At 38.9% G+C, this 27,041-nt stretch overlaps 2 protein-coding genes across 9 annotated transcripts in view; one reads left to right on the top strand and one right to left on the bottom strand.

The window, feature by feature from the left end:
- NF1 (neurofibromin 1) overlaps nt 1–27,041 on the bottom strand; it is a 317,585-nt gene that overhangs the window by 63,469 nt on the left and 227,075 nt on the right. The gene's annotated exons all lie outside the window — the stretch shown is intronic.
- Nucleotides 5,083–8,430, top strand: OMG (oligodendrocyte myelin glycoprotein). The gene is made up of 2 exons (XM_042915415.1): nt 5,083–6,176; nt 7,021–8,430. Exons 1-2 carry the CDS (start codon nt 6,174–6,176, stop codon nt 8,347–8,349), a joined length of 1,332 nt encoding a protein of 443 aa, XP_042771349.1. The 5' UTR covers nt 5,083–6,173; the 3' UTR covers nt 8,350–8,430.

The following is a 27,041-nucleotide window of genomic DNA, read 5'->3' as shown; positions in this document are numbered from 1 at the left end:
CTTTCTCATTACCTTTTTTCCTGATCTCTTGAAGGATGGGTGCTGGGAAATGTAGGGAAACACCAACTCTTACGGATAAATCAGGAGCTGATGACCTGGTCATAGTCCCATCTGATTTCTTCAAACCCTACATGCAGCTTTCTTCCTGCTGTTCTCTGTACAACTGAAGACCAGTCTTACTGTCAGCAGCTAGTTTTGGGTGTTGTCTTTTTTAAAAAATTCTCTGCCACGGGGAAAAAGAATTCCCATTTACTGCATGTAATTTTCCCCACTGAGGTCAGTGGAAGCTGAGCAGCCAAACAGTGGCAATCCTTGCTTAATCAGCAGAAAGAAATGCAAGCCTAATAAAAGACATCCAGGAGAGAAGAAAGTGCTGGAACAAAGAAAAACCTACAAAAAAGATGGAAGAGCCAGGATCCAGAGTGGAAGAAAAATTTTGTTTCATGAAAATGGGAAAAGGACACGGCCCAGGGGGATAAAACATAGACTGAACTACCATACGGCAGTGGTGCTCTTACCAGATCCGCACTAACCAGATTCAGAAACAACCCTGAAGACCATCCAGTTCAACTCCTTTTATTTGTTAACTGATGAGAAAATAGGCCAGAAAGAGTAGTGACTTGCTTAGTAGCGGTGCTAAAAGCTGAGTTTGTTCCCTGACTCCTGGGTCAGGACTCTTTTCACTAGTAGAGGACCAAAGAGCACCTATGTCATGCATTGCAACATATATGTATCACACATGTACTCCATTTGGTGTTGGTAGTGGGGGACACAATGATGTGTGCTGTAATTGTTATTACCTAGTTCTAATCAAAAAGTAACGTAGCAAAATATTTGGGCACCTATAGTTAAAGCATTATAATAATCATGCACTGTGATACTTACACCTGATTAGACAAATGGAATGCAAAGTCCAGAAATAGACTCAAATCTCAAATCGGTAGAAGAAATATGGGGACAATTGGATAGACATTTGGAAAAAGATAAAATTGGATCCATACATTAGGATAAGCACCAAACAGACCAGAGATATAAATATAAAACATGAAATTATATAATAGAAGAAAATATGAGAATTGCTTTATAACCTGGAAGAAAAAAAATTTTCCCAGCTGAGACTCAAACTCCAGAAGCAATAAAAAGAAAAGGAAAATCCAATTATATAAAAAACTTTTAACTGTCAAAAAACAAAAAGCAAATTCCACTGTAATAAAGTCAAAGGCAAACTGGAAAAAATTTGCAACCATAAGACAAAGGGCTAATATTTCCGAATTAAAAAAAAAATTCTATTTGGGGGGAAGGAAGGACCCACAACAATATAGAAAAAAATGTCCAAAATGTAAAAGACAGTCACAGAAGAAAAAATTTTAATGGCTCCTGAAAACAGAAAGATGTACAACTTTCTTCAAATTAGAGCACTGTATTTAAAATTACCCTGAGATACTGATCCCAGCAGATTGCTATAAATCCAACAGTTCAACAACAAAGTGTATGGTGAGGTGACAGAGAATGACACCATGATTCACTGTTGAGGGGGCTGCAGAGTGGTATGGACTACACAGAAAAATGCAGTAATATCCAGACAAATTCCAAATGCATCTATCTTTTCACGAAGCAATCCTACTCCTAGGAATCTTTTTCAAAGATTCATCGGACAAAATATGAAGTTACTTAGGTGCCAGGGTATTCACTGGCATTATCTGTAACAGCAAAAGTCTGGTAACAACACAGATGTTCATACTAGGGACTGGTGGAATAAACCATGGTAAGTACAATCCCATAAAGAGTACTAAGCATTGTGAAATGAACGTGAAAGATCTCTATTTGCTGATGGGAAATGATCTTCCAAGATATATTAAGGAAAAAAAGAATAAGATGTATAACAGCATATTTAGTATACAGCCCTTAATACAAGCAAAGGGAATAAGAACATACAATACATACATATTTTAATATGTTTGCAAAAAAAAAAGACAGACAGACTGTTAATATAAAACCAAAAGTTAATACAAATAGTCACCACCAATAGGAGGAAGAATAGAATAGGGTGAAGGGGACACAGAAGCAAGATTTCTCTGAATATATCTTGTTATATAGTTTTGACTTAAGCAGTCCCTAAAAACTATTAACTAATAGAAACAAATGAACCCAACTTTATGTAAAGTTGGTGACATAAACATAGAGAAAAAAACGTTATTTCAAGTTGTATTAGACAACAGAATGGACTATACATCCTTAGTGAATTATATTCTAAGAACAAAAAGAACTACAAAGAAATCTTAAATTTTATTCAATAGTGTGTAATCTATCTCTAGCAATACGGGCATTATTTGAAACTATTGTACGATGATATGAATGAACAATTTTGTTAATGCTGTTAGGAACCATTTATAGGAAATATGGTGGACAGAGAAACAAATTAAATGTTTACAAGGAAGCAAACATAAATCCAGAAGGAATAAATGAGTTCTGGCAACAAGCCAGTGGCATGGGAAAAAAAGGGGTGGGGAGGTGGGACAAGAAACTGATCCACATGGGTTCTAACCTGATCATTTCTATCTTGTCAGTTCATCCATGCCATTAAACACTTTGTTGAGTACTCTTGTTTCCAGCAGAAAATTCAGTCTGAATAGCCAACCATGTTACTAAAAACAGAAAATGTAGTACTTTTACTCTCAAATAAGCATGACAGATGTTATGAGTATAAGAAATGAAGAAATGAAGGGGCGCCTGGGTGGCTCAGTCAGTTAAGTGTCGAACTTCAGTTCAGGTCATGATCTCACGGCTCATGGGTTCAAGCCCCCTATCAGGCTCTGTGCTGACAGCTTGGAGCCTGGAGCCTGTTTTGGATTCTGTGTTTCCCTCTTTCTCTGCCCTTCTCCTGCTCATGCTCTGACTCTCTCAAAAACAAACAAACAAACAAACAAAAAAACCCCAAAAAAAGGAAGAAAGAAAAAAAGAAAGACAGACAGACAGGGGTGCTAGGGTGGCTCAGTTGGTTAAGCGCCCAACTCTTGGTTTCAGCTCAGGTCAGGACTTTGCATTCTGTATTAGCCCTGCACTGGGCTCCGTACTGTCAGTGCTTGAGATTCTCTCTCCCTCTCTCTCTGTCCCTCTCAAAATTAATAAACTTAAAAAAAAATTTTTTTTAGGGGCGCCTCGGTGGCTCAGTTGGTTAAGCATTCGACTCTTGCGCTCACGTCATCACCTCACAATTTGTGAGTTCAAGCCCTGCATCAGGCTCTGCGCTGTCTCCCTCTCTGCCTCTCCCCTGCTCACGCTGTCTCTCTCAAAATAAATAAACTTAAAAATATACATAAGAATAAAAAAAATTTTTTTTAAGAAATAAAGACAAACTACTGTACTCTTACGGTGATGAGCACTAAGTATAGAATTGTTGAATCACTATATTGTACACCTGAAACAAATACAACACTGTATGTTACCTATACTGGAACCAAGATTTTAAAACTTCATAAAAATATAAAATGGGAATCAGTAAAAAAAGAAAAAAAACAGACAGACAGACCGACTGGGCTTCTAAATTGTTGATTACCATGGGACAGTTGTTCCCTGGCAACTGTTCCCTGTTACACCTTTCACAAGGGTGGGGTAATATATCCTAGGACAGGGCATTTCACAGAAGAGTATGTTAAGTGAATATATGGCTTAGTCTCCAGAATATAATAGTTGCTTCAATAGCTGGAACTCCTGACTTGACAGACTTATCTAAAATGCAATTTGTCTGAAATCGTATCTAAAATAAGTTGTAACAAACGCTTAAGGCTATACAAAATTATTTGAGTAATAGTAATATATGGTATTATTTTACTTGATGAGAGCTTCCAAAAACATAAGGGCAGATTGTTACAATTCGAATATATTAAAAATGTTTCCCCTTTATTTTTCTGAAAATTTTATAATAATCTTTGAATAATAGGAAGCAATTTGGTTATGTCCCCAAACTTGAAATGAGAAATACTGTCACTACCATCATATTGGATTTTTCTAGTATATACAGCAGAATCTAATCTCAATAAAGCCTAAACCCAAATTCATTTGAGTCTGTAAGTTAATGAAATAACATGTTCCTGGTTTCAGAAAAAAAAAGTACTGGTAAGTATAATGGAACTGGGTAATTCTATTTCCACATTGATGTAATGAGACTTCCTCAAATTGTAACAGAGATTTAGTTGTCTGGTAAGCTGACCCTCAGTCTCATCCCTTGAAGTGTAACAGTACATACAGGAGCTAAAATGTAAGAAATCTAAATGTCAAAACAATCATTCTCTATTTCCACAATATTGCTGAACGTAGTATTTTTAACACATTACTTTTAAGCACTAAGATTGATGACTGGTTTCTGAAATCCATAGAAAGAATCTTATTAAGAGTCCAAGGGTGAACTCTCCAAGTACAGTGGGAATAAAGCACCTAATCAATAATAAATCTCTAACACTGCAGACTTTTAAAATATAGATATTTTTTGAGGAACATGAATTTTATACAAAAGGTGACTCTTAGAATATAGTTTCTTTTCTAAGAAGATAAACTTCAAATTTTAATATAATAAATTCTGTTTGGGGTAAAATCTGGGGCAAAGGAATGGCAAATATAATTTAGAGAAAAACAAAGGATTAACAACAAGGCATAAGGAGATCTTCTTTACATGTAACGTGCTAAGAATTGGTTTTTAAATAGTAACAATTTGGTAACGAAAATCCCATAACTTTATTTGCTTTCTTTTCTAAGGTAAACTGGATATTCTGGGAATTAGATTTGAGCTCTTACAGATTATTCATACAATCAATCCACTAAAGGGTGAAGCAGAAGCTACTACAAATCTAGTCACATTTTCTAAAACTCATGACCAAAGTTTTGCCTTTGACGTTATTTTGTGCAATGTTATTTCTTTAAAAAAATTTTTTTAATGTTTATTATTTTTGAAAAACAGACAGAGCACAAACAGGGGAGGGCAGAGAGAGAGGGAGACACAGAATCTGAAGCGGGGTTCCAGGCTCCGAGCGGTCAGCACAGAGCCCGACATGGGGCTCAAACTCACAAACCCTGAGATCAGGACCTGAGCTGAAGTCAGATGCTCAACTGACTGAGCCACCCAGGCTCCCCTACGCAATTTTAAAACTATAAATTGCTTTCTCAGTAAGGCAAAATGTGAAACGTTCTGACGAAATCACCTAAAATTGATACAATTATTTTTAAAACACAAAATCAAATGAATACATGGTCACTCCTGTTGTATCGACGATGTCTCTGGACGGAACAATACATATACCCACTCACTAAACGAAGTTGAGTTGCATAGAGAAAAAAGATCCTTAACCTAAAAGACAATATAAAACATGTTTATCTGACCATATGAATTTAACTAAAAGCATGAGATGCTCATTTACAAATGTAGTCTTGCTTATGTGTAGTCTGGGTTAAATGATCCTTTGTACCAGAAAGATAATGACAAAATAACCCCATATGTAAGTACTTCGGTACTTCCGAAAAAGGAAGATTGAAGTGGTTGATAAATCTGAAAAGCTGATTATATTAATAATCAGCATGTTGGGGGAGCACACGAAAATGAAACATAGATTGTATTCTGTTATTTTAAAAAGTGACAGGACAACTGAACCATTTTAGAAGAACATGAAGAGGCAGGAGTTAAAAATAGTTAAATTAACAGCTTCGAAAAGGACGGTCAAGTTCGTGTTCAACGTGTAAAAAGAATAAGAGGTAGAGGCTTTAAAAAGAGAACTGCACATTCTTCATGAGGCAATGTCAGAATGTGGAACCTGAGCTCAAATACACAGAAATGAGTGAGGGCCAGGTCTAAAGGGCACGAGGCACCACATCCTCTGGCAAATTGGGAGGTAGATGGGCATGCTCCATGCTGTAAATTAAAAAAAAAAAAAAAACAAACTTGGGGGGCCCATTTTGTTGCGTGTGCACCTCTTGCACTAAATTTGAGTCAGCACCAATGACAGCGCTGCAGTCCTCTGTGGACTGATCAGGTGGCTGCAGAGCTTGGGCTCACAGCCGCACAACGCAGCTGAGCGGGCAAGCACAGCCCACAGCCAGAAGCGGCTCCCACTCTCCAGAGCAAGGCGACCTTTAAAGCTTAAGTTTCCCGGAGAAAATGAGATGCTGCTGCTGAAGACGACACTATGGTAAGCTGTTATTTAGATCAGTAAAAGACTGACTTGGGAATTTTTTTCCTTTTTTTAAAGAAAAAGTCAACGTGAGGATTGAATATATATTCAGTAGCAAGCAAGTGCATGCACCAGAAATTTGCTGCAGTGTCAGTGGAGGGGTTTCTTTTTAATATTCATTCACTTTGTAAATATACACGTTGCTTTCTTTTAGAATCGGCACTGAAACATACATAAAAAAATCACTATAAAATGAGAGGTTTAAATTACGGTATTGGTCTGAATTTTTCAAGTGCCTTGAAATGTTTTGCTAGGACATATTTATCCCAAAGAGACAAAGATGAATTTCAAAGTATTGTCTTAATATCTAAATCAAATCTTACTCTATACACAATATTGACTATTACATTACTGCAGAGATTTAAAAAAAAAAAACAAAAAAACCAAAAAAAAAACCCCAGGCACGACAGCCATTTTTTCCTATCTGAGTAAGAAGGGAGATTCTCAAAAAGAGTAACAGCTTAAGATTCTGACTCTCTATTTGCAGAGAATGCCATTTTGTAATTTTAAGGCTCTGGGAAGATAAATAAGAAAGACTGGTAAAAGAAGGGAAAAAAGAAGGGAGAAAAATACAGGAGCAAGTAGGGGGAGAGAGTCCCTCTCTACCACATAGCCCCAATTGAAGGATTAAGCATTTGGACTATAAATGAAGGGGAGCTTTGTTAGTTTAATCACTGGAACAATTATAAAAGGACTCAACAACAACGAGGTTTATTGAAAATTTTGCCTAATGCTAACTGACCCATGCAGATGCCTAATTGTGTTTGCATATTAAAAGAAGGGTGTATCTGTTTGTTTCCAGGCTTTGATGGAATATCAGATATTGAAAATGTCTCCCAGCTTGTTCATCCTTCTGTTTCTGACACCTGGTATTTTATGCATTTGTCCTCTCCAATGTATATGCACAGAGAGGCACAGGCATGTGGACTGTTCAGGCAGAAACTTGACTACATTACCATCTGGACTGCAAGAGAATATTATCCATTTAAATCTGTCTTATAACCATTTTACCGATCTTCATAACCAGTTAACCCAATACACCAATCTGAGGACCCTGGATATTTCAAACAACAGGCTCGAAAGCCTGCCTGCTCAGTTACCTCGGTCCCTCTGGAACATGTCTGCTGCTAACAACAACATTAAACTGCTTGACAAATCTGATACTGCTTATCAGTGGAACCTTAGATATCTGGATGTTTCTAAGAATATGCTGGAAAAGGTTGTTCTCATTAAAAATACACTGAGAAGTCTTGAGGTTCTCAACCTCAGTAGTAACAAACTGTGGACAGTTCCAACCAACATGCCCTCCAAACTACATATCGTGGACCTGTCTAACAATTCCTTGACACAAATCCTTCCAGGAACATTAATAAACCTGACAAATCTCACACATCTTTACCTGCACAATAATAAGTTCACATTCATTCCAGATCAAGCTTTTGACCAACTCTTTCAGTTGCAGGAGATAACCCTTCACAATAACAGGTGGTCATGTGACCACAAACAAAACATCACTTACTTATTGAAGTGGATGATGGAAACAAAAGCCCATGTGATAGGGACTCCCTGTTCTAGCCAAATATCATCTTTGAAGGAACATAGCATATATCCCACACCTTCTGGATTTACCTCAAGCTTGTTCACTCTCAGTGGGATGCAGACAGTGGACACCATTAACTCTCTGAGTATGGTAACTCAGTCCAAAGTGACCAAAACCCCCAAACAATACCGAACAAAGGAAACAACGTTTGGTGCCACTCTAAGCAAAGACACCACCTTTGCTAGCACCGACAAGGCTTTTGTGCCCTACCCGGAAGATACATCCTTAGAAACCATCAATTCACATGAAGCAGCAGCTGCAACTCTAACTATTCACCTCCAAGATGGAATCGTTACAAACACAAGCCTCACTAGCTCCACAAAATCATCCCCAACACCCATGACCCTAAGTATTACTAGTGGCATGCCAAGTAATTTCTCTGAAATGCCTCAACAAAGCACAACCCTTAACTTCCGAAGGGAAGAGACAACCACAAATGGAAAGACTCGCTTACCTTCTGTGGCAAGCGCTTGGAAAGTAAACGCTTCACTTCTCTTGATGCTCAATGCTGTGGTCATGCTGGCTGGCTGAGGGGCCGCAGCGTTTGAAGCCAATGAAAGAGCTCCCCCCTGATGTATAGTTGGGAAAATATGCCCCTATCTAACCAGTGATTCAAGCTACATAAGTATTCGAGAAAGCCAGTCTCACCTTTCTGACTCCGATGTAAATGAAGTAACTTGTCTTAAAGAAAAGAAGTGCACAATGTCTCGGTACTTGCTGCTATTTTACTGTCTTCAGTAACACTAATGAGTTTCTTTCTTTTTAATGAAATGTTTTCTTTTTGAGGCTTCGATTTATTGCACAAAACGTAAAGCATCTAAACTTTAATATGTATTTTATGTATGTTTACACTGTCAAACATCTGGGAAAAAAAAAATAAAAGGTCTATGCTCATAATTGTGTCATTTGGCTTTCTAGTCAGACCAACTTAATCTTTTCAGTATAATTGAAATGACCGAACCATTTTTGTCCTAGGGTACTCTGGTAAAGTCTGTAGGGTAAATGAAAGAAACGTTGGAGGCATCCAAGGATTTTGCCACTGAAGTATAACTGTGGTTGCTACCCCGTGAATGGTTATGCCACATCATTATTTTACACACAAGCCATAATTGTTTCAAATCTAAATGATGTCCTGCTTCTGAGGAACTCTTGGCTACTTTACAGATTATATAATGGACAAAAGCTCTTCAAAAAGCTAGAAGACACTAGGCTTTGCATTTTAATAAGGAAAGTTTAACGGCTTTGTTTTTTGCATTTAAGAAAAGTATTAAAAATATCATAAAAAGTTTGGCTTTACAGATATGTAAAGGGACAGTTTTAGCGCATATTTAACAGACCATTTACTAATGAAAAATTTACACATTTACAAAATTAAAAGTCTTCTACGTATAGGAGAGGGAAATTTACCTTTTTGTACGTCGGATGTCAGAATCTGATTTACCTCAATTAAAAATAAGGATAGATTCAGGATAAAATCCTGGGGGTCTAACAAACATGGGCGCTATAAGGAACAAACAGGCAAGGAGAAAGGGAAGAAAAGACGGGATTCATCTGGTGCCACAACTGGGTGATGAACCCAATACAACACACAATATAGGACTAGGGCTGGGCCTAAGACCGATGTTCACACTCCAAATCAAACTGCACTGGGCACAGCTAGAAGAAAATGGCGAATTTTCTACAAATACAAAAAAGAAAGCCACCTTATGAATTAGAGACGAACAAAAGTAATAGCCATGAGTCAGAAGAAGAAGCCCTGAAACAAGGCTAGATTAAAATGCAAGACAGCATAGCTGAAATAGGCCACAAATGAGGGATTTAAATTGTGAGACATAAGGAAGGCTCTATTTCAAGCAATTCCTAGAGTTGGAAGAGTCCAGAAAGAAACTCTGATGCTCCTTCCTAGGAAATTTTAAAATAAGACAAGACTTCTTTCCAGGTTTGGGAACCTTTCTATTTGGAGAGACAGAAAAGGAATAACCCTCTAACGTACTCTTTTGGTTTTAAAGGCCCGGGCTTATGGGAAAACTACTGTTAAGCTTCAATAAGGCCATTTCTCTCCTAGGCTGACTAGTACAGTGGCTCTTAAACATTCCCCTGCCCCAGCAAACCCAACTCACCATGGCAGGGAATCTCACCATGAAGAAAGGGGGTTATTTGAAAAAGTCCCCTAAATGATTTTAAAATTCATTACCTTTCTAAATGGGCAAGCTGCTTCCACTCCTCCTCATCACTGACCTAGTCGCTTTGCCAGCGATGGTAAAGACTACTCACTTATGGGGCGCCTGGGTGGCTCAGTCGGTTGAGTGTCCGACTTCGGCTCAGGTCATGATCTCGTGGCTCGTGAGTTCTCGAGCCCCGCGTCAGGCTCCGTGCTGACAGCTCAGAGCTTGGAGCCTGCTTCCGATTCTGTGTCTGCCTCTCTCTCTGCCCCTAACCCACTTGCATTCTGTCTCTGTCTCTCTCAAAAATAAATAAACATTAAAAAAAAAAAAAAAAAAAGACTAGTCACTCACACACCCTCCTCTACCAAACACTTATGTCAGGTTTCTGAAACACATAGAGTGAGCTTCTCAACAAGTAGGTTTCTTAGATGTCTTTCACTCTGAGGGTGCCAAAAATACAATGCTGTCTTAGAAATGCTACAGGGACAAGTGACAAGAAGGTGAAATTATGGATTACAGCATTAGTAGCATCTATGGATTACACCAATCTTCCTGACTTGTCTGCAAAACGCAAAGGAAAAAACGGAGTAAATTTACAAGTCAACTACACAGACTTCAAATCCTTAGAAAGAAGTATTACCTAGCCTTAAAGTAATTAGATAAACTTCCTTCTAAGGAAATTGTGTTCTTATCATTTTTAATGGAGGAGGACTCATTATTTGCCACTAAGACAAGAACTCCTGTATTACTGGCTCCATAAACATTTCAAAATACATTAGTCCTCTCGAGCTCATTAGATATATATCCATCCATTCATCCACCCCTCGGGCTTAATTCTATTTTATAAGTAACTTTTGTTTCTCACCAGTCAAGAGGATCCTAATAAGAGCACAAATACAAAGTAAATGCAATAGGGATAAAACAGCAGGGAAGCATGTGTCTAAAGTTCTAGGCCTAAATCCTGCTTCTGTCACTTCTCAGCTGTACAATCCCGGCCATGTTACCACTGCTCAGGGTCAAGGTTTCCTCCTGTCTAAAATGGACTAGCAGAACTTATTCATAGTGTTTTTCTTGAGGATCAAATGGTATAATTCACAGACAGCCTTATCATACCGTCGTGCTCCCTACCCTCCCCCCCCCCCCCACATTCTATATGCAGTAATGTTGCTGCTGCTGTTGTTAGGGTTATTATTATTATGGATATGCCCAAGCCCAATGCTTTTGAGAAATGCAGGTAGGAATACCCAAGCTCCACACCTTAACAGCAACAGAATGAAAGGGTGTGCTGGCTTCAGTCGCTGCTTTTCCACCCTCCAGAGTTCAGGTTCAGATGTATGAGTGGAATAGGGATGCAGAAGAAAGTCAGAGAAACATTCACTATCACAGCAGAAGAAGATGTCTTCTGTGGCTAAATTAAAAGATCACAAGTATGTGCTATTCAATAACCTTCCATAACAATGCTCTGAAGCAGCAGCAAATTCCTTTAACCAACACCAAAGATGTCAAATGAAAGTCAACCTCAAATCTTTTTTAACATTATTCCTTATGCAATGCGTTTTAAGAACTAGACAAAGAATGAGAGCATGCATGGCAAACTACCAGCCAGCATCACAGTTAAAAGTGACAAGTTATATTTCTATTAAAATCAGAATCAGAACAACGATGCCTATTTTGTCATCAATCTTCTCAACATTATTTGGGACATTCCAGAACAGGAATAACAGATACAATTATATGGAAATAGGCAACAAAATTATTACTATTAATAAACTGAAATAATGGTCTATCCAAAGGATTCCTCAGGAATGCCTTCAAAAGAATAACCTTAAATAACAAAAAGCATATGGAAACATGAAGGATTTTCTTGTATGTTGGCAACAAATAGTTAGAAAATTACAGAAGAAAGATACCGTTCATTGCAGCAACAACAAAGCAAATATACAATGCCTGAAATAACATTCACATGAAATGTGCAGGACCGAATGGGGGAAAAGCTAAAACAGCATTAATGCGAGGTATTAGCTGAAACTTGATGAAGACGATACACAAAGATCTCTCCATTCATTTATTCTTTCACTCAACAGACATTTATTCAGCACCTGGAATCAAGGCTAAGTACACGAGACACACCTTGAGTGGTATCGCAAAAATGAGATTATTTCCGGTATAATTCGTGGATTAAGCCAACTCTGACAAATATATTCCAATGAGATTCTTTTTGAGACATGACATAAAACACTTCAAGTCACCTGGAAAAATAAATAGGCAAGAACAGAAAAAAGGAAGACACAGTAGAGGTATCTTACACATTCTCTGGAGGAGAACCCTTCTAAGAAAATAGTAGGGACATAAAAATAGAAAGGCAGACAGCCACAGCATAGATATGCAAGCACAGTCAGAGTACTGTGCACAGAAGAGTTCTAAGGACTTCCATTTCCTCACAGGGTTGTTGAGAGGAGTGAGGGCAAAATGAGATAATTCATGTAACATGCTTAGAACAGGGCCTACCGCATAGGAAATTCCCAAACATTGTTCACTTTAGAAGGAAAAAAAAATCACAAATCAAAGGGCAAGGGTAAGACTCAGTATTAAGAATACTGGGGAAACTGGAAAACAGCCTACTTCAACACTCACTTCACATGATACACCTACACAGCAAACTAAAAATGAGAACATTAAAAAAAAAAAAAAAGGAAGTCTTAAAACCAGCAGAAGAATTTAAACATATTTATAAATCTCTGGGAGACCTTTTTTTTAATTAGGAAAGGGGAAAAAAAATCACAAAGAAATTATCAATGGATTTGTCTATATAAAACTCCCAAGTTTCTTTATGTGGAAGTAATGAGCTGAATAAAAATATTCAAAGAGAATACCATAAAGGAGATTGTTCATCAAAAGCTTACAAAATTGATAAGAAAAATATTTAGATTCCCAATGGGTAAATGGGCAAAGGACATAAGCAGAACACTTAAAAGACAGGAAGGATCCTGACTGAAAAGTATATGGACCTAGGGACTACCACGTAATGACTGAAAATGAAAACAAAATGGGATACCATTTTCATCATTAATTCAGCAAGCAATCGTTAAGAAACAGAAATGAAGGCTGGGGAAGCCATCACGAAATAACCACATTCACATGTTGGCACCACTTCTTTGAACGGCAACTGGCAGCCGTGAGGAGGGAACAGCTACTCTGAGCTGCTGCCTAGGCGTCTGGCAGGAGGACAACCCCACACACCCCCCAGACGCAGAGTCTGGCCCTCCGGGTAAGGACCCGAGCTTAGGATTTCCACCACCAGTTCCTGCTTTGCTTTTCCTGGTGCACATTGTTAAATAACTACTCAGAGTTGGGCCTGTGAAAAGTTACTGACTGTCGTCCCAACCACCTTCTAAGTAACAGGCGCTTGTTACCCTGTGCTGCTTCCTGCTTGCCGGTAAGCCGGGACGGAAGCATGCCTTCCTCCAGCTCATTGCGCCCAGCCCCCTGAACACTTCCGGGATCCCTAAGTAATACATCTTTTGACCTTACTTCCTTCGTGTGAGTGTGCCAAAACAAATCAAATCAAAACCACCCCAGGGTTCTCACTTCCCCAAAATGGAAGCTCAGGTGCTTAGGGAGCTACCTGCCAGCACCACGTGTGTGGTTTGTGCAGGTCATAATCCAGAGTCCTTTTTTTCCCTTAAATCCCTCCTCTTTTTACAACACAATGTTATGTTAGTTTGAAGTATACAACACAGTGATTCAACAATTCTATACATTACTCAATGCTCCCCATAAGTGCAGTCACCATACAGTGTTACTACAGTATTATTAACTGTATTTCCTATTTCCTTTTCATCTCCATGACTCATTTATTTTCATAACGGGAAGTTTATACCTCTTATTCTCCTTCATCTATTTTGCTCATCTCCTAATGCACCTCCCCTTTGGCAACCACCAGTTGGTTTTCCGTATTTAAAAGTCTGTTTGTTTCTTTGTTTTGTTTTGTTTTGTTTTTGATTCCACATAGTGAGATCATATGGTATTTATCTTTTTCTGTCTGGCTTATTTCACTTAGCATAATACCTTCTAGGTCCATCCATGTTGTCACAAAGATGTCATTCTTTTTTATGGCTAATATTCCATTGTGTGTATGAATGTATGTAGGGGTGTGTGTGTGTGTGTGTGTGTGTGTATGTGTATTTATATACCACATCTTCTTTATCCACTCACCTATCAATGGGCACTTAGGATGCTTCCATACTGGCTTTGTAAATAATGCTGCGAAAAACATAAGGGTGCATCTATCTTTTCAAATCAGTGTTTTCATTTTCTTTGGGTAAATACCCATTATGGTATAATCTGCATATTCTTAATGTAATACACCAGCTACAGGCCTCCCAACACAACAATGTTCAAAACACTAAAATATTTTAACCTTTAACCTAGTAAATTCTAGGTCAATTCTTTCTAACAGCAGGAAAAATGGAAACAATGCTAAATACCATTAGGACATTAGGTAAGTAGATCATGATCCCACTGACCAGAGTATTATGTGTCCAATAAGAATATTTATGAAGAGTTTTTGAAGTTTGAAACGTGGAGAATGCAAAAACTAGAAAGCAAAAATTATAGTATATAAACATATAGAACTATATATTAAACACAACAAAAAAGAGATCTATACCAAAATGCTAATACTGTATACCAAGTACATTTTATTAACTGCTTTGTCCTTGAAAAATGCAAGAGATCTAAAAAAAGAACTACTGAGACAGCTGTCCAAGAGATCTAGGTCAAGGAGGAAAACAAGAAAATGGGAAGACGAAAAATGAACTGTGAATGGGAAGGGGTGGTCAAGACACTAGAGGGCATCATGAAATGAAGACCAGAGACAGAGAAACATAATCAGCATTCTTGGAAGCACATTCACAGGCACAGCTCATTTTAGTGGGCTTCACTTTACTGCACCTTCATACACAGTGCGTTTTCTCATATTGGAGGTTTGTGGCCACCCTGTGCTGAGCAAGCCTATTGGCGCCATTTCTCCTACAGCACTTGCCCGCTTCGTGTCTCTCACATTTTGGTAATTCCTCCCAATATTTCAAACTTTTTCATCGTAATTATGTTTATTATGATGACCTGTGATCAGTGATCTTTGATGTTACTACTGTATTTGTCATGGGGTGCCCAGAACAGCATCCACATAAGACCGTGAATTAATAAGTAAATGTGTGCATTGTATCCCTACGACCACTTCCTTTCCTTCAGCCTCCCAATTCCTAGAGACACAACAATATTGGTATTAGGGCAATTAACGACCCTGCAGTGGCCTCTAAGCATTCAAGTGAAAGGAAGCGTCACATGTCATTCACTGTAAGACAAAAGCTAGAGGTGATCAAGGCTAGTGAGGAAGGCATGTCGAAAGCCAGGACAGGCTGAAAGCCAGGCCTTTGTGAATGCGAGGGAAAAGTTCTTGAAGCTACTGCAGCGAATACACAAATGATAGGAAAGTGAAACGGCCTTGTCACTGATATGGAGAAAGTCTTAGTGGTCTGGAGAGATGATCAAACCAGCCACAACATTCCCTTAAGCTAAAGCCTAATCTAGAGCAAGACCCAACCCCTCTTCAGTTCTATGACAGTTGAGAGAGGTAAAGACGCTGCAGAGCTCCCTTTGAAGCTGGCAGAGAAGTTACTTCATGAGGTTTAGGAAAGAAGCCATGTCTGTAACACACAAATGCAAGGTGAAGCAGGTGCTGATGGAGAACCTACAGCAAGTTCTCCAGAAGGTCCAGCTAAGATCATTCTGGAAGGCGGCTGCAGTAAACAGCAGAGTTTCAGTGTAAGTGCAACAGCCTTCTCTTGGAAGGAGATGCTATCTGGGACTTTTGTAGGTAGAGAGAAGTCAGTCAAGAGACAGGCTGACCCTCTTGTTAGGGGCTAACACAGCAGGAGACTAAGTTGAAGCCAACGCTTATTTATAATTCTGAATATCCTAGGGCACTTAAGAATGACACTAAATCTACTCTGCCTATGCTCTACAAATGCAAAAACGAAGGCTGAATAACAGCACATCTGTTTACAACATGGTTTTACCGAATATTTTAAGCCCACTGTTGAGGCCTGCTACTCAGAAAAAAAGATTCAAGATATTACTGTTTGCTGGCAATGCACCTGGTCACACAAGAGCTGTGGTGGAGACAGACAATGAGATTAATGTTGTTTTCATGTCTGCTGACACAACATCCATTCTGAAGCCCAATGGATCAAGGAATAATTGTGACCTTCAAGTCTTATTTAACAAATACATTTCATAAGGCTATAGCTGCCCCAGACAGTGATCCTGTGATGGATCTAGACAGAGTCAATCAAAAACCTTCTGGAAAGGAGATACCATTCTAGAAGCCATTAAAAACATTTGTGGTTCGGGGCACCTGACCGGTCGGTTAAGGGTCTAAGTCTTGATCTCAGCTCAGGTTTTGATCTCAGGCTCTGGAGCTCAGGCCCTGCGTTGGAAAGAGGTCAAAATATCAAGACAAACAGAAGTTTGGAAGAAGTTGATTCCAACCCTCATGGATGACTTCAGGGATTTCAAGTGGAAGAATTCCACCGAAACAGATTCTTCAGTGGAAGAATTAATGGCAGATGTGGTGGAAACAGCAAGAAAATTAGGATTAGAAGCAGAGTCTGAAGATGGGACTGAGCGGCTGCCATCTCCTGATAAAAGCTGAATGGATGGAGATGCTGCTTACGGTGGAACAAAGAGAGCAGTTTCTTCAGTTGGAATCTGCTCCTGGCGAAGATGCTGTGAAGACTGCTGAAATGACAACAAAGGATCTAGAATATGACATACACTTTGTTGATAAAGCAGCAGCAGGGTTTCAGAGGACTGACTCCAATTCTGAAAGAAGGTCTACCGTGCATAAAATGCTATCGAACAGCATCATGTACTACAGAGAAATCATTCACGAAAGGAAGAGTCGATCGATGTGTGAAACTTCATTGTTGTCTTATTCTAAGAAACTGCCACGGCCACCCCAGCTTCAGCAGCCGGCACCCTGATCAGTCAGCAGCCGTCAACACTGTGCAAGACCACCCACCAACGAAGAGATTATGACTCACTGAAAGCTCAAATGATAATTAGCATTTTTAGCATAAAGTGTCTTCAGTTAAGGCATGTACATTGTTATTTTAGACCTAATATGCTATTGCACACTTAACAGACTACATTCTAGGGTAAACATAACTTTGACATTCACTGGGAAACCAAAAAATTCATTTGATTCGCTTTACTGTGATACTTGCTTTATTGCCATGGTCTGGAACTGAACCCGCAGAATCTCCAAGCTATGCCTACACATTGTATGAGCTTACTTTAGCACCACATGGTCAGCTGCTGTCAGAATTGTTCCCCAACAAATGTAACCAGACAGGCTCTTTTCTCTCCTTAAACAAACAAAACCCCCAAAACATTCAAAAATCTCCAGTATCTCAGAATAAAATGTAAACTCTTACTACGGCTTACTTATGGTCAGGCCCTTGCCTTTAGAGTGGCATCCTTAAATTTACCAGCTCCGTTGCTGTATAGTTCAAACAAAGTATCTTTCTGTCCCTCTGGTTCACCGTGCTCTCTCGTGAGCTCTCAGAGATACTGCGTGTCCTCTTTGGTACACTACCTTCCCTCTTCTTCCCCTAGTAAACCCGGATTCTTCCTTTCGATTTCTGTGTAGAGATCACTGCCTGCTAGGAGTTTGTGGGGTTTTTTGACCATCTTGATCTGAATTTATAAATGAGACAATGAATTAATACAGATCAAAGATGTACCTGGTGCGCTAACAATGACCTACTTAGAACAGACCAAGTTAAACCTCCAAGTCTTATTCTACAGTCTGCGTTTCTTCTACTAGGTCAAAATAATAGCTTCAGAGTCCAGAAAAAGAAGAGATCTAAGAAAAGTTAAGAATGAAGGAAGATTTGGTTAGGTGGCTACTTCTAAGAAATTAGCTCTAGGCAGTGTGAGTTACCTATGGAATAATTCAAAAAAAAAAAAAAAAAAAAAAGGTTAATTCTGAGACCTGTGAACAACTTAGTACCAGTGGATGGCTCAAGAGAAATCAGTCCAAGAAAGAGAAACAAATGCCACTTCCATTGTTACTGTATTAAGCAGATTAGCTTGCTTCACACTTTAAAAAGTGCTGTGCAAAGTGAGGTTTTAAAGAAGCTTAACTTAAAAAAAATGCCATTTTTGGCTCAAAGCCCCAACTCCATTAAACACGTTTAGGAACTAGTTGAGCCATATGCTCAACATACCCATTTATCTTTTCTATAAACCGTGGCTTGATATTATGAATCTGTTGGAAGTTATTGATGAGATGAAAGCACAAAAACTAAACACACACACACACACACACACACACACACACACACACACAGTAAAAACAGCAAACTATATAGTTGTTTTCTGATCAAAACAGTTCTAAGTGTATTTAAAGCACATTGTGGTTTAACAGAGCATGAGATAAGGTTTTGTTACCCACAGCCTGCGTTGTTACCTTGGGCAAGTGATTAAATATGCCTTCAGGTAAAAATCTAGTTAAGAACATGTATTCCATATGGGATATGTATTTTAAGGAATACAATAAATCATGTGTATTAAAGCACTTTGTAGGTGCTACATAAATATTTCAAAGATTACTGCTGTCCCTTGTTTCAGAGATTCATGGGTAATTACCAACATCAGAAATGGAAATGACTGAACCCATAATGATACATAATTCCCCATGTAAGTAGTTATACTTCAAATAACTAGTTTACAAGGTTATTTATCCCATAGGGAATAAAATTTAGCAGTAAACAATCAGATATCTGGATACTTCATACAGGCATCTTGGTGCCAAGTATCACATAAATCTGATGAAATACTCCATACCAGGAAATGCAGTTTTTCACTCTGCTATTTTGTTGCCCATAGTCACCATCCAAACAAATAAACCAAACGCTTCTGGAAGGCTGAATGACTTGAAATGTCTGTCAAATCCCTGCCTCAACAGAAAATAAACTAAGATTTAACGGCTTTTGGTCCAGAAAGAAAAAATAAATAAATAAATAAAACCTCAGTAAGGGAAAACAAGGATGCCATCACCACAATAACCACTGGGAAGGCCCTCATTTGCCAAACAAAGCCTCAGCAACCACTACTGCATGTAAGACATTGTGTAATATAAGAGTAACTGGCACACAGCCCGTCCATTTACCAGTTCTATGACTTAGACATCAGATACTCAGCTGTATTTCCTCATACTGATGACAAATAAAGCAAAGAAGTGTTTAAAAATCATTTCGTCTATTGATAAGTTCTGATATTTCCTCATTCCTCACGGCTTTTCTACAACAACTACAAGAAATCTTTCTTGCTTTAACAAAGCACATACCTGGTGAAATGCTGTACATCTCTGCCCTGACTCGAAGTTAAAAACAATAAAAGCTGCAGGACATTAAGTATGAACTTAGAGACACTGTTTTCTTCAAACTGAAACACATTTCAATTAACCAAAAGATCAACATGAATTACATCTCAATAAAGCTGTTATTATTTAAAAAAAAAATGTCTAGAGGGATAAGAGTTAGGTTACCAAGATGGGCCTTGAATCAAAAGTAGGAGTTTGCTCTACATTAAAGGAAGGGCATCCAAGGCCAATGGTAAGATGGTTAGTGTTGTGGAAGCACAAGGCTAGGCATCTAATATAAAGTCTGGAGCACACTCCACTAATGTTACCATACATGGTGATGGCTAGTCCTCTAATATTAAACTTAAACGACCAATTGAGACAAACGGCTTGAAGACTTTTTTGATCGCTATAGTAAAGGTAATGTATAGAATGCTCACTTGGCATTCTGAGCTTTCTGGGCAGATTTTGTGTCTTCATTGGCTCCTCTAGTCTTCTTGACAACTGCTCTGATGATACCCTCAGCCATGTACCATGAAGACCCTTTTCTGAGAACATCCCAGAGGCTTACTTGGAACCACACTGATGATGGCAGTATCATCAGATTTCCAAAATAAGGCCACCATCTAGCCTTTTACAAAATGACTTTCAACCTTCTGCTTTAGTTCAGCAACCTTGCAACTAATATGAGCAGCATAAAAGATCATGAAGAGATTTGTATGAGACGCTAAGGAACAAAGGCTTTGCCTTGTAAGTCGGTGGTTTTGTTGAAGCGTGGTACCTATATAATGGGGTGCCATATGAAATAGGCATTTAACACTTCTGTATTTCTTTTTACCATTATCTTTTGCTTAGTGGTTTTCTAGTTAGAGCAATCAATACTGACTTTCCTTATAGCATAATATAAATTTTCCTTTAAGAAAAAAAAGTCCAATAAAAGCCAATAAAAATATTGAGGAAATAACAGAAGTTTTGAAGAAATGGCAAAAATCCCAAAGGTGGTATATGAATGTCTTACATATGAAAACTTGGCTAACTGGAGCACATAAAAGGTTTTATCTGGAAGTAACATGGTAGTATTTTAGAGACATCATTCTGGCAGTAGTGGGGAAAATGGAGGGGATGGGGTAATATCCTGGTTGACAAAGAATCCAATTAGGAAGTTGTTGTAATAGCCTAGACAGCAAACAATGGTCCACCGGCAGTATACTGCCCACATGCCACTTGTGGCCTATAAGCTAAGAATGGTCCTTACATTTTTAAAGAGCGTTTTAAAACAAAACAATCCCCCCCCACACACACAAGAAAGAAAGAAAGAAAGAAAGAAAGAAAGAAAGAAAGAAAGAAAGAAAGAAAGAAAGAAAGAGGAGGGGAGGGGAAGGGGGAGGGGGAGGGAAGGTAAAGGAAAGGAGGAAGGAAGGAAGAAGGAAGGAAGGAAGAAGGAAAGAAGAAAGAGAAAGAAAGAAAGCAAGCAAGCAAGCAAGCAAGCAAGCGAAAAACTATTTGGCCTAAAAAGCCTACTACTTGGTCTTTACCACAAATGTTTGTTCACTAACCCCAGCTTTGACAACCGATTGAACTGTAAATGGAGTGTGAAGATAAAGCATAAAACACTTTGTGAAGCAGAATCAGAAACACCCACTGCCTCATCAGATGCCTGTGGTTAAGAACAGGTAGAAGTGAAGACTGATGCTAAGGCTTCTATTTAAAGCTCAAGGCAGCTGGAGACACTGTTACCAGAGAGAAGGAAACAGAAAGGAGGATAGTCTGTCTCAGAAATTAAATCACTTTGTTTTCACCATTAACGAAAAATAAGATTAAATGACAACAAGCCAAAAAGAGGTAACAGACTTACAGTATTATAAAAGTAGGAAAAAAACTTGCTCCAAAACAGTCATTTGCTCTTGGAACATGTATTTTGCAACAAGGGGAAAAGTGTTACTTTTCCTATATTAGATTTCTAAAATGAAATGGCTGGTATTTTGCTGTAGAAAAGTGAAGTACAATTCTAAAATGTATCACATTTAAGTCTAACATAACAAGAGTCTGTTTCTGCATACTTGCATATCCACTTTCTCAGGAAGCTTACAAATAGTGTCTTCACGAGTAATTGTCCACAATGAAAGCCACTTGTGCTACACACTTCTGATATGTTTTAGATGTTCTACTTAAAAAAAAATTTTTTTTTAAATGTCTATTTATTTTTGAGACAGAGAGAGACAGAGCATGAATGGGGGAGGGTCAGAGAGAGAGGGAGACACAGAATCTGAAACAGGCTCCAGGCTCTGAGCGGTCAGCATAGAGCCCGACGTGGGGCTTGAACTCGAGGACAGCGAGATCGTGACCTGAGCCGCAGTCGGAGGCTTAACCGACTGAGCCACCCAGGCGCCCTACATGTTCTACTTTTAAACACAGGTAAAAGCCCACTAGTAGCATGATAAAAATGTTAATCCTGAAAACCCTAATTGCTTTCAGAAGCAAACACATATTACTTTCAAAAGTTTATTATTATTTTTTAATGTTTTATTTATTTTTGAGACAGAGAGACAGAGCATGAGGGGGAGAGAGGCAGAGAGGCGGAGATGCAGAATTTGAAGCAGGCTCCAGGCTCGGAGGTAACAGAGCACAGAGCTCAACACGGGGCTTGAACCCATGAACCGTGAGATCATGACCTGAGCCGAAGTCGGACGCTTAACTGACTGAGCCATCCAGGCACCAACTTTCCAAACTTTAAAAGTTGAAGGGACATGAGGTACAGGTGTAATAAACGCAATGGCAGAGTACTTAGAGAGGGTGTTCTAAACAGCAAAGAGTGCTTCCATCGCTAACAGAGTGTTTGTGTAACTGGCACCCAAGAAAACATTCAAGTGTCCTATTCATGAGACAAAAACCCAAAGACGGAAGAGAAAAGTTACGGAAGAAAAAACAGGACCTAATTATTTCTAGACTAACATACTAAAATTGCAACTTGAAATTCTCCAGAAGTTGCTATATAAAATTTATGAGCATTGAGATGGTTTTATAAATAAGATCCCTTTTCTCCATTTAAGAGTTTTGAAAGAATCAATAGGCGAAGATAGAAAGTTCCAGAAACATAAAAAAAAGGTCAATTCAAGGTAATATATAAGTATAATAAGGAAGATACTGCTCTTATAATTCCTTGCTAGTTCCAAAGCTCCAGCACTAAATATGAGAAATCTGGATTTCCCAGATAAAAATTCAGAACACGGTTGCTATTCTTACATCAATTCTGGCTACTATCTACCCAATGCTTACTACTTGCTGGGCACAGTTCTGAATGCCACGCAAATACTATCACAATATTCACAATAAACTTATGAATGTGGCACAGATCCACAATCCCTCATCTGAAACCTTGGGACAAGATACAGTTCAGAATTTAGAGTTGTTCAGATTTTGAGGAAGACAACACAGTGCATATACTGTTTGTAGTAGTTTAGGTTCCAGCAGGAAACAGGTGGCACACTCAAACTGGGATACGAGCGAACGTGTACAGAGGAGAGGGAAGGGTTTCCTAAGAGAGAGATAAGGGAAACTGTTCGACAGTCGGACAGTAGACCTGAAGGAGTCAGGCAGGGAGCAGTCGCCAGAAACCAGACACAGAGAGGGCCGTCTGACAAAAACCATGATCTTCACAGAGGGATGCAGTCAGCCCACCGTGGCCTTGCAGGAAGCGAGCTGAAAGAATACACTCTTCCCCACAGGTCAAAGAGAAGGAGGTGAGCAAAGACGCCCAATGCTATCCTCCACACACAGCTCGGCCTCTCAGGGGACGACAGGGGCGTACAGGGAGTGGATCTGGAGAGGCCACGGCAAGTTACCCAGGACCCAGCTGTATTTGTCAGCATGAACTAACTTCTGCCACAATGCCAACACAACCCTGGCTAAGACACCAAAAGTTTACTTCTCACTGGTATCAGGTCATCCAGTAGTTCACCATGTGTAGAACCCCCTCCTGAACCGTTGGTTGCTACTAGGTGTTGAGAGAAGACACCAGATGGACGAGTGGTGAGAAGGCCTGGAAGGGACATACATCAGTGGAGCCTACGTTGTCCTGACTGAGACACAGACACGTGGCACCACCTAACTATAAAGACTCATGGAGCAGTGTGGTGATGTGTCCGGAAGGAACAGAAGAAACACAGTGAGAAGCGCTAGCCTTATGGTGTATTATATAACACTTCAGTAGAATTTGAGACCATACCCCAAGTCAACCTGAGATTTCTTCAGTGAAACATTAACACCCACGCTAAGTGGTGGACAAATACAGATAGTACTAATAACAATGATGAAAAGCCTCACGCCAAGGCAGATTAGGCGTTTCCACCAAATAAGTTTTGGTACCAAATCTTTTTTGACAAAATCCTTCAGGTTTCCAGAGGATTTTGCATTTCAGAATTACAGAATGTGCAGTGTGATCATTATACAAATGAAGAAACCTCTCAAACGGCAGTAAGAAAATAGGGATGGGACTTCAACTCAGACCCATGACTGGCAAAATCACACTTAGGAAAACTGCAAATGACCAAATGGCTCCTATCATTCTAAACATCATTAATGATATCAGCCCACAGACATAAAGAAACAAAGGAGATCCTGCAATCAATTCCAGTGTTGATTGTATCCTGTTCTGTCCCAGCACTCACTGGGCTAGCAGGCAGAGGGAATATAGAGAAGAGGTAATCCTGACCAAGAGAACGCCAGGATATGGTGGAAGAGAGATTTAGGATACATCTATAGTAACAAGCAGACTCTGATCCATGCTCTAAAAGTATGAAGTCTTAAAATGACTGATTCTGAAGTATAGAATTAGGGAAGGCTCAGAGAAAAGGCACTGCCATCCGAGTTAGACCCAGAAGGAAGAACAGAACTGTGAACGAGAAGTCTGTTGGGCAGATGGGGGGAGACTGAACAAACGAAAAGAGACAGGAGGTATTTAAAGACCTGAATAATGAATGGCAAATGGCTTCTGATTAAGAGCACCTGAGTGGACAGTTCAGAGTTTTAAATTTTGCCTAATTTTCATCAAGATGCCTAGACAGTCTAAGATTAATAAGTCAAAGAGGACCATGAAAAGTCCACGGTAGGAAAGCCATTTGGCTAGGTGATGATGCAACTTACTGAGAATCAGACTATGAGAAGAACCTATCTGGGTTCAAACATAGGAAAGGGAAAATTTTGAATTTTAAATTTTAAATAAGTTGAGATGAAGTGTTTGGAGCATCACTAAGGAGTTATCTGTGTTATCTGAGGACTCTGATTTATAAATTTTTACTCTGGTTGCTAAGAGGCCTTTTATGTTGACTTCTTAGGTCTAATCACACTAATCTCCAGTTTAGCGAGGTTCTTTATTACATGTGCCACATAAATAAGGTTTAGCAAGCACTGGTTCTATTCATTCAGGAGAAACAAATCTTTATAGCAAAGTAAAACATGTGAGGAACATGTACCGACTTGTACTTCTGCCATTTTTGTAGCAATTTCCTTGTATGTCAACACAATTTTAAAGAGTGCCGGCCAATGTGACGAAAACGTTAGCACGATACAACTGAACTTCCCTGTATGCTAATTATCAAGGAAAAGAAATAATCAAAAGACAAAATTCCTTTAAAGAATATACTTAATGTGCTTCAACGTGGGTGGTTTAATGTATTAAAGAGAAAAAACTTTGTTGGTGCCTAGCTGGCTCAATCAGTAAAGCATGTGACTCTTGATCTCAGGGTCGTGAGCTGAAGCCCCCCACTGGATATGGAGCCCACTTAAAAAGAAAAATTATTAAAAAAAAAAACAAAAACAAAAACTTTGTTAACACGGTATGACAGTATCACTTCCATATGCAATCCTTTTCTTTCTTTTCTTACTAAGCTTGTTTTATATTAATAAGGTTTAACTTCTTTTCTAATAGATTATGTATTATTAAATGCCTGAAATGCTATATTCCTGAATCATTTTTAAAACTTCAAAATAACATGGTCAGAATCAACCTATAAACATATAAGCAAGATGTTTTAAGAAAAATTAAGACATCTGTCTCTTAATATACTTACTTGATTTAAAGTCATGATAATCACAGCAGGCAAAATAATAGAGTCCTCTAGTTAGTCTAGTGAAGAAACTAATGAACACACAGATAAGAGGAATAACAAAGATATGTTCACCGGCTTCCTTAAATAAACAAGTAGAATTTTAGAAAGACTTTATTTGAATTCCTTGATCTCTGCCAAGGTCCAGCTGTTTATACTAGCTGTTTGGAAAATACTCAATAGGACATTTCCAAAGAGCAAATCCCAGGTCAAGTTCAGAACATGTGACCTCCTCACTGATTGTATTTAACCAGCATACGGTAAGAAGTTAGTTAGATTCCCCAAGGGACACTGGAGAAAGCCTGAATTCTTAATCTTCGAAGAAAAAAACATCAAAAGGTAATATTAACTTCAAATTTTCTGAATTACATATTAGAGGCAAATGTAACTTTTAGGGTGTATTAGATTCCTAAAATTAAAGTCTGCACTTCAAGTTAAAAAGAGTATTTTAACCATGACCAACATGGGGTAGTTGCATTATCTCACATGTGGCAAGCCATCAGGTTTGAATGTAAGATAAAAGTAAATAAGCCTTATTTTAAAAATGGTTTATTATTAAACTTTTGGTGTATGTCTGTAGAAGACTGGACTAAGAGTCAGACTCAAGTTCTAGTTCCACACATTTTTAGATATGCATTCTCAGGCAAGTTATGCCCTTTGTCTGAGTCCATTTGTAAGTCCATTTGTAAGGAGTTGGTATTGATCACTCTGACTTTTTCCCTATCTTAAAAACTATAAAATTGTTGGGGTGCCAGTCAGTTAAGCGCCAGACTTCAGCTCAGATCATGATACAGTTCGTGGGTACGAGCCCCACATTAGACTCTGCACTGACAGTGTATTGCCTGCTTGAGATTCTCTCTTTCCCTCTCTCTCTCTCTCTCAAAAATAAATTAATAAACTTCAAAAAAAAAAAAAAAAAAGAAAGAAAGAAATTATGAAGCCCAAGATCAGCATTTCCCCAGGGCTGGAATGAGATTTCCTTCAGGTTTTCCTCTTTTTTTTTTTTTTAATTTTTTTAACATTCATTTATTTTTTGAGCTACAGAGACACAGAGCAAGTGGGGGAGGGGCAGAGAGAGAGGGAGTCACAGAATCCAAAGCAGGCTCCAGGCTCTGAGCTCCAAGCTGTTAGCACAGAGCCTGACGCAGGACTCGGACTCATGAATCGTGAGATCGTGACCTGAGCCAAAGTCGGATGCCCAACCGACTGAGCCACCGGGGTGCCCCCAGGTGTTCCTCTTTAAAAAAGCTAATTCTTAGATTTCTGTTCCGAATGTCAGTAAATTTCTATAATTATTTTGAAACAGGAAAATGGTGTTCAAGCTGTCACTCATCAGCCTGTTCCTCCTGTTTGTCACTAACACTTTGGGGAGCACTACAACATTAATGACCTCAAGGTCTATGACAGTCTCGAGTCCCGCGATGAGTCTGAATTCTCTGACAATCCCAAATTCCAAGACAACCTCGAATTCCAACACAACCTCGAATTCCAAGACAACCTCGAATTCCAACACAACCTCGAATT

The sequence above is a fragment of the Panthera leo genome, chromosome E1, assembly GCF_018350215.1.
Source record: "Panthera leo isolate Ple1 chromosome E1, P.leo_Ple1_pat1.1, whole genome shotgun sequence".
NCBI lineage: Eukaryota > Metazoa > Chordata > Mammalia > Carnivora > Felidae > Panthera > Panthera leo.
Note: the sequence above shows the minus strand (reverse complement) of the source record. Positions and strands in the feature narration are given on the sequence as shown.